The 8830-nt window shown below is 44.7% G+C and overlaps 1 protein-coding gene across 1 annotated transcript in view; it reads right to left on the reverse strand.

Moving 5' to 3' along the window:
* The window catches only part of LOC119404445 (neprilysin-1-like), a 30133-nt gene extending 27891 nt beyond the window's left edge, over positions 1-2242 (reverse strand). Inside the window, exons 1-2 of the mRNA XM_037670937.2 lie at positions 2164-2242; positions 2035-2082 (exon numbers count right to left, since the gene is read on the reverse strand). Coding sequence (XP_037526865.1) covers positions 2035-2082; positions 2164-2242 — 127 coding nt within the window. The remainder of the gene's footprint in view (positions 1-2034; positions 2083-2163) is intronic.
* Between the last annotated feature and the right edge of the window lie 6588 nt (positions 2243-8830).

The following is an 8830-nucleotide window of genomic DNA, read 5'->3' on the forward strand; positions in this document are numbered from 1 at the left end:
TAGATAGATAGATAGATAGATAGATAGATAGATAGATAGATAGATACGCTCAAAGTCGCAGAAGTTCGCTAAGAAATGCTTGGCATCTAAAAAATGACAAGTAATGAAAACAGAAAGAAGCTAGTTTCAGTTCCATATGCGCACAAGATTGCCCATAACTTAAAAAACGTAGGTAATCGATATGGCATAGAATTAGTTTTTTCGGCACCCAACAAGCTTAAAAAAATATGTTCCAAACTAGACCGTAAAGTTTCGATAGCAGCAAAAACTAATGCCGGTAGTTGTACGATAAATCACACAACAAAGTTTGTTAAGTGTAGCTTATCAGTTGTGTATTGCTTGCCGCTATCATGTGGAAAGGTATACATCGGCCAGACGGGTCGTTGTTTGAACACCCAACTTTTAGAACATAAGCGGTCATTGGGAACTAATATTCATTCTCACATCAAGGGACACTGTTCTCAGTGTGGCTGCTCGCCACTGTTCAGTGACACAACCGTAGTTTTCCGTCATGGGAACCGACTAACCAGAGAAATTGTCGAAGCCTTTCACATTAACAAAAGAAAAGATGGCTGCATTAGTCAGTCATCAGTTTCGTTAAGTAACCGAGAAGCCAGCTTCCTCGAAGGACCTTAATTGAAGTTAGTGTTTGCATGTGTCATACTTTGCTTCATGTTGTTTCAAATCTGTTTCAAGCACGTGTGAATTCCCGCCAATGTATTTTGTATTGATGTTACCCAGTGCTGTCATTGTTATGTCATCTTAAAGTGTCTAAGCATAACTGCCGTGTACTATCGCTTGAGTGTGTGCAAAAAGGTTTTTTTGGCAATGATTCAAGGTTCGTAGTTCATTTCTGTGTCGCTAGGGATTTGGGTTATATATGAAGTGCTGCTTCTGAAATAAAATTAGTTGCGAGTGTAGCGAGTGTCGTGTTTTGCTTCTTGTCCTATTTGTCCCCGTCGAATTTGCGCTACTACACTATACGTTAAAATGATACCTCACCAACTAGCCCATCTCTCAACCCTACTGAACTCATGTAAACCTATTTATCAGAAAATACTAAAAGATTTGGGGCATCAAGGTGGAAATTGCAAATCAGTAACAACGACCGCATGTGCGTGCGTGTGCTCTGCTGGAAAAATGTGGAGTATGTTACATCGGGAAAGTTTTGCGCAAGAAGATTAGACAGCAGTGCCAAGATATCAATAAAAGAACGTTATGTGACACTGTCATTGCTAAAATCCTGCTTGAACCATATAATATGAACTATTTGTTCTTTCTATACCCTGCCACTGCTTAAGGATGATGCCCGTATAACGTTCAGGAAAAAGGGCAGTTTCACTGAGCCTTTCAACTGGAAAATGTGAAACGGCTAATATGTTACACACGGGTAAATGCCGCTGCTTGTATTCTTCACCCCAATATTATTTTGCACTTCTTATTTTTCGTAAAGTAGGACTGAAATGGTTAGCATTCTGTGATCACAAGCATAGCACGTTAACATTTCTTTCTGATAGGAAAGGTACCGCTAGCTTAACCATAAATATACTCAATTCGCTCAGCTGCCGTCTGTTAGTTACTTGTGAGGACGAAAAGCAGCAATAACCGCGGTATTCCGAAGTGCACAATAACTTGCATCAACTTGAAGCCGCTACATGTCTTGCATGCCTGGCGTCAAGAAGCCCGAAAAAAATGAAATAACTTAGTAAAACTTGTGCTAGGCTAATTTTTGCGTACTCCCTGAAATACAAAAAGGCTCGTTACCACCAAGGAACCACTCGAAACAGAACAGAAAAGGACGCCCTTTACTGTTCTGTCTTCAGTCCTTCCTTGGTAGTTATGCGTCTTTTTTTTTGTATTTCAGGAAACGCAATAAGCCTATTGGACCGTTGCTTTAGCTAAGCTTGATCAAGGCGTTGCATCCATTTAAAGCGCATTTCTTAAGGCAGAGATAAGTACACTGGTCCATCAGGAGGACTGTCACAATGAAAGCTTGCTGAGAAACACGGTGACAAGGCGCAGACGTGTACGTACCTCTTGCTCGGCAAGTGGGGCTCTCGCACACAGATGTGGACGCGAAACCTGGAATATGTTTCCGACGCGAATTTTTCACTGCAATCACTGATACTCTGTGAATTCTTGAGATATAGAACGGATACTAACGTTGCCTCGGGAACAGGTTGTTGTCGATTGCATTCGTGGCGTACACCAGCAAAAATATGATGAGTCGACAGCCTCCCATCGTGATCTGTGGGTTTGGGCGTAAATAGTCCTTAATGTGGTAGTTATAGAAGACACGAAGAATGAAAATGGAACTGCGCATATCTTACAAAGAAATACGGCATTGAACACTTTAATGAGAAAAATAAACAGCAATGAAAGCTTGCTCGTCTTAATCTCGTAGAAGTGAAATCGCCAAGAAACGTCATGTACTCATGATGGCGAGTCGGTCACTGTGGTGCTGTCCTCCGAGCCTGGAGTAACGGGTTTAATTTCCAATTTAGCAGTCGCAGTGAAAATGCAAATGCACTTATTAACACGCTTTGCGTTCTCGTGAAGACAAACCCCGGTACTTCAAAGTGTCCAAGAACCCTCTACTATAGAGTGTCTCTGCATGCATTTGTGGCGCTGAGGTTGTTCAACTAATCAAATAAATCAGTAAATAAAGACAACCGATTCTCCTATTATCACTCTGTGATTCAATGAAATTATGTTATATACATTTGCACCATCTGTTTCACGCTTTTCTCTTAGGTAAACATAAACTATTAATGTTTAACATGGTCCAATGACAGAATATACAGATTGCACGTTTTATCTTCTGCTGCTGAAATCAGAGTTGCCAGGTTTCGCTACTTTGCGCCAATTTGGCTACTTTTTCTGGGCCGGTGGCGGCAGAAAAAACGTCTTCGCTACTTGGCTACTTTTTCGCTACTTTCTTGTTCATTCGACTTCCACCAAATTATCAATATCGAGTATGCGGTGTCAGAACATTGTGGCCCAGGCGCGTTTCCAGCTCTAAAAGTGTAATTTGGTGCTTGCATTACACAAAAGAAAAGGCTTTTCGATACAGGGCTGGCAGGCGGGGTGCCACCGATAGCTGAACGCGTCTTTAAACGGCAATTGCTAGTGGGCCCGACAATCGAACCATCGAACTATGGAATAGAACCACGGAAGTGAGCAGGACAGTTGCGTCCAGGGCGTTCTGTACTCAGTGGCATTGTCTATCGGATATCTGACAAACTGCTTGCGTCATCTATTATGTCTTGTGTCATCATGCGAGAAATGATCGCGAACCTACGTTGTATGCTTCCATCCAAGAAACCGATTTTTATCACGTTCATGCCTTACTCATTTTTATTGTCACCATGGATATTACCTTTAGCCTTTTCAAGAAGAGTTATCAACAGGTGTGAAAAAGAGTGTCATTTTTGAAACAGCGCAGCAAACCTCGACGTCCGGCACGCAATCATTGTAAAGTCAGAAATCTATGCTTGAATCTCAGCAATCTTGATTTTCGAGGGTTTACATACAGTACTCACTTAAATTTCCGCCAAAATGCCAGTCTATTTAGTCAGTCAAATAAAAAAATATCGCAGTTTCAACACACGCACGGCTACTTTTGGCTACTTTTGCTGCTCTTGGCTCAAGTTGACTGCATTTTGGCCAGGTTTTTCAATTTTCTGGCTATTTTTTGCCTTTGCGACCTGGCAACCGTGGCTGAAATTTATTTCCATTACTAGTAAAACTATAACAAAATTTCACAGTGTCGCAAGGAACGCTTAGTCAAAAGTAATGGTTACGAGAAAATGAAACGGAAAGCGAGATGTCCAAACGAAGCAGAGATATACAGCCATACCTGGTCAGGGAACACGAGGTCCGACTGGCATTGCTGTTACACCCTAAGGATGCTCACTGACATGTACGTCGTCAGTTACCGTGTTGTTTTTGCTTATTTTCTTCGCTCGTCACTTTGTCCCCGGGAGGAAACTTGAGAAGGTTGCATATATGCGACCCGAGAAACGTGCCTTACAAGAAGTATTTTCGCTGGCACGACGCGAAACGCGATAACGCCCAAGTACAGCTAGGAGCTAGCACGTCTGTTAAGTCAGGTGCGAACGTTATCGGACACTGCACCTCGGGACTAGCCTCTCGGCTTGCACATTGGGAAAGCTGCAAACAGCAAACAACAACAAGCAGTCACGTGCAGTGATGCGGTTTCTGCGCCGATTGGCGCCAAACTGAACAAACAAGAGTTGGAAGCTGCTATATCCTGCTACCTAAGCGCGAAAATTCTGTAAATTGCGCCGAGTCTGTGCCAAGACTTGCTTCTGCTGTTTGTCGAAAACAGAAGACACCAGGCATTCGGATTTTATCGGTCAGTCTCCCGCAATCGTAGGGCGTGCTCCGGTTACAGTAGTCAGAACAGCAGTTAGTCTACTGTTCTGGATTCCAAAAGTAAAAAAAGAACATTTGGAGGCCAGAACAGAAAATGATAAGAGTAACTTTGAGAGATCGGAGGATGGCAGAATGGGTCAGGGAACGAACAGGGGTAGCGGGTATTCTAGCTGACATCGAGCGAAAGAAATGGACCTGGGCTGGCCACGTAATAGGGCAGACAACAGGTGAAAAGACGGTCAGAGCAACAGAATGGTTACCAAGGGATGGGAAACGCAGTCGAGGAAGGCAGAGTTAGATGGAATGAAGAAACTAAGAAGTTCGCAAAGATAAAATGAAATCGCCTCGCACAGGATAAATTTCGGATCACTGGGAGAGGCATTCGTCCTTCTGTTGACATAGATAAGCTGAAAATGATGATGATGATGATGATTACGATTATTTACGTGCCGAAGAGAGGACACTATTGGATCCATATAATGGTGACGAGCGAATAAGACACAGTTGTCGTCGCTTGACAGCTTGAGCTTACCATAGTGATATGTCTACTAGCTACGATTTTCGTCCCACTAGAAATGTAACGTTGGCCGTTGCAGCGATATTGCCCAGCTCTAAACACGTTTGCTTAAACATCACGTTTAAGCAGAGCATTGTCATGATGAGTTCACCGTAGGTCAAACCCCACCGAGCGCCATTGGTTATCGAAAGTAGCGTGGCCGGCAGGCATAATTGTAACGGGATGACGGGTGCGGGAGTGGAAGCGGGATATAAGTGATCGAAACGATTTCGTGGTTTCATGATCGATTGGCTTGCGATGCCGATTTATGACGTCGTGCAACGTTTGTCCCCTTCCTCATTGAACTTACCGTTCACTTTGTGCAGGTTTGAGTTCTCAACTACGCGATCACGAGCAATACGTTGCTGACGAAATCCTGATTTAAGCTTTAACAGCTGAGCTGTTTAATCTCGGTGAAACTCCGTTAGCGGTGAACAGAAGTCATCGTTATCATTAAGCGGCACGCGCCCTCTTCATCCTCTTCTTCATTTTCTACTTCGCTTACGGAGCACATGCGCCAATTCGTCCGGCGTGAGTTGGAATAACTCTGATGGGCGAGAGAACGAGTACACAGAGAGATTGAAAGGACTTTAGGTCGGCGCGGAGTCACAAGGAGGGGGGGGGGGGCGTGCAGTCACCTTTATTTATTTATTATTTTCAAATACTGTCAATCCCTCAAAGGGATCATTAAAGGGGTGGGAGTATATTCATACATGAAATACATGTAAGAAATAACGCGAACAAGAGAATTTGCACTCAGTATGGAAACACAAAAATTTACATATCTAGACAAAATTTTGCAATGGTTCTCTCTCTTCTCTCTCCTCCCCTCTCATTTCTTCCCTCTCCCCCATCCACGCGCAGCGCTGCTGAGGTGACCTCATCGTGAGAGACAGTTACGGCGCTGCACTTTTCTCTTTCTTTCCCTTTCCTTAAAGTCACTTCGAAAGAGTAGGGAGGGTGAGGAGGAGGGGAACGCCACCAACTCCAGTGTTTCCTCAGTATTCGCACCACAAGTGCGTAGCTGCCACAGTTTTTTTAGGTCTTCAGCTGAGCCATTCTGGTGTGCCTTTCTCTCCGCTTCCTTGCCGTGTAAGCTATGGTTTACGTGGCAATATTACCTGTGATTTTTTTTTTCTGACATCGCGTAGATGCTGCTATCAGGCAGTGTTTAATTGTCTGGGATTATATGAGCTGGAGTGCGTCGCGTGGCTTGCACTACAGAGATAAAACGCCCAGCAACGTTAGCAATTTCGTGTCTTACTTACACCGGTGTGATCACGCACGAATCGCCTGTGGCGATGTGCTTGACATTGACGATACTGCGAGGACGGCGGATTAAATAACGTTGGCGTTACAGCCTAACGCGTTTAACGTGAAAAGATTGAACAAGGCTGAACTAAAAATGCGCCGTTGTAACGTAATCACCAACTCCTTCTCCTCCTCCCCCTCTTATGCATTCACGTAAGACGACTCGAAGATGAAAACCATGTTCTTCTACCTTTTAAATCCGAAGCACTTCTTAGCTCACCCAAGGCACTTTGATCGTTTCTATCTATCTATCTATCTATCTATCTATCTATCTATCTATCTATCTATCTATCTATCTATCTATCTATCTATCTATCTATCTATCTATCTATCTATCTATCTATCTATCTATCTATCTATCTATCTATCTATCTATCTATCTATCTATCTATCTATCTATCTATCTATCTATCTATCTATCTATCTATCTATCCGCCTACGTCTGGGTGCTCTCGTTATTGCCTCCTTAGCTTGGTGTACCCCGAAATTGGCATGGGAGGGTAAGAGGGTTTGAAGAATATGTCTGTCTGGTCATGACATGAATAACATGAAAATCCTGTCGTGTACGTCGTCAAACCTTTTCCTCCAGACACGTGCGGCACATACCCGTATACCACGGGCATCGGTAAGCGGGTACCGCCATAGGTGACTGGCAGTTTATATCTTCCCAGGAATGGCGAGAAGAGACACTGGTAATTTAAATGCGAGATCGTTAAGAAAAACTTAAATCGGCAGCGTTTACCCGACGAATGCTGGATCCCAGCAGTAATCGAACCCAAGCATTCTGTGTGGCAATCAGGTACTCTACCACAGAGCCATACACAGTCTTGAAACTGCTTTGGAAAAGGACACTATGCAGGCGTAACGTCGGTGCAGCGTCAATTGTGGTTACAGTCCTGTATATCTAATTTTATAACAAAGCAATAAACGTTCCTATGCACTCCTATGATACAGGCGTCATGCCGGGTTAACGTCATTTGTGGTTCCAGTGTAGGCTCCGCTTTCATACAAGTCTAATAAACATTACATTTGTATTCCTATGATTCAGCAAGCTATGCTCCAGTGTTGCTCGGCCCAGGAGGAATACGCTAACGAAAGTTACGCATGATATTCAAATCGTCGCACCGTAATGTGCACTTCGTTTCAATAATGCTCACGTCTGTGCTCTAAAGTGAGCGCTGGCGTTACGTCAGACCATAAGTTATCCTTTAAACGCCAGTGTAGTGTCCGTGCCTGGTAAGGCCACCATATACACACAACTACTACGCTTAAGGCCGAACCATATAGAGCGTTTTTGCCGGCGTTTTCCTGGAGTTTCGTACGCCGGCTTCCGTCGACGTCGACGCTACCGGTGACGGTGGCCGAAACGTCCACCTCTGGACGGTCCAGACATCACGGGCGGCAGCGTCGACGCCGGAAGCAGTTCGATGGACGCAGAACCAATCAGCGTGCGGCTGGCAGTGACTTCCGCTACGTAACGGCGTCGTCGCTGCTGCCAAAATGGCTGCCGCCCGCCTCGGATCTAATAAGTTGTCGCCGTGCACTGTGTGGCCCTTAAGTTCTCAACTGATGCTTGTATTTGACTTAGCTTGTTCCCTAGAAGCTTCGACAGCAAAGCGATCGTGATATCTTTGAAGTCTTTCCGAGTGCCATACTCAAGTTCATCGGTAGGCTTAGCAGGAATGAGTGTATTGGTCGAATACGTGGCCTTAAAGATGTGCGGCAGCTTCAAGCTTAGAGGCCATATATTACGAGTTTGTGGTCCTTCTTAATGCCAATAGCTGGCGCTACAAGTCAAATAAAAAAATAGACTTTTCGGCGGCACTGCGACTCGTTTTTTGCACCACAGAACTGCAAATGAGACATAAAAGCTATAATCAGGAATATATCTTGTTTGTCCATTGACGGAAACTGTACACTGCTTTACGAGGTGTCAGGTTCATTCCCTCTGGTCACACTGTGCGACGCTGAGTTAACGCTCTTCTTATGGTTTGCCGCCCTCTCTGACGGCGTTGATGCGACGACGCCGAGGGACGCAACGCCAGAAAACGCCGGCAGAAACGCTCTATATGGTTCGGCCTTTAAAAAAACACGTCGATGCACCTTGTAAGGCTTGGCTGAAAGCCAAGAAATGCAGCATAGAGAACTACTCGCTGATTGCTTCGCATGAAACCCATTCCCACAAGGCGTGGGATCTGCCGAATTTTCATTTTCTGTTTCTGCTCGGTGGATTGTACTTATCCCCCTCCCCTCTGAAATCTTTCTGCACATAAGGTGATCTTGCACTGCCTCCGGGAGCGGAGACGTTGGAAGCTTCCTGCACTTCACGTGGTTTTGCTGAGCCTCTGGGATCGGCCCACCTTTGACCAAGGGACGATGTCAGGTGATGACGTCATCATATGACGTCACGCTCTGACGCCATATGGACGTCTCAATTTTGTGACGTAACGTGACGATCTGTGATGTCATAGGTTGCGTCACAGATCTGTGACGTCACATGATATATGGGATTTTTTTGCATCACATCGTGTTGACGCCAAGGCCACAGACAATGGCGGTCACTTT

This window comes from Rhipicephalus sanguineus, chromosome 9 (genome assembly GCF_013339695.2).
Source record: "Rhipicephalus sanguineus isolate Rsan-2018 chromosome 9, BIME_Rsan_1.4, whole genome shotgun sequence".
Lineage (NCBI taxonomy): Eukaryota > Metazoa > Arthropoda > Arachnida > Ixodida > Ixodidae > Rhipicephalus > Rhipicephalus sanguineus.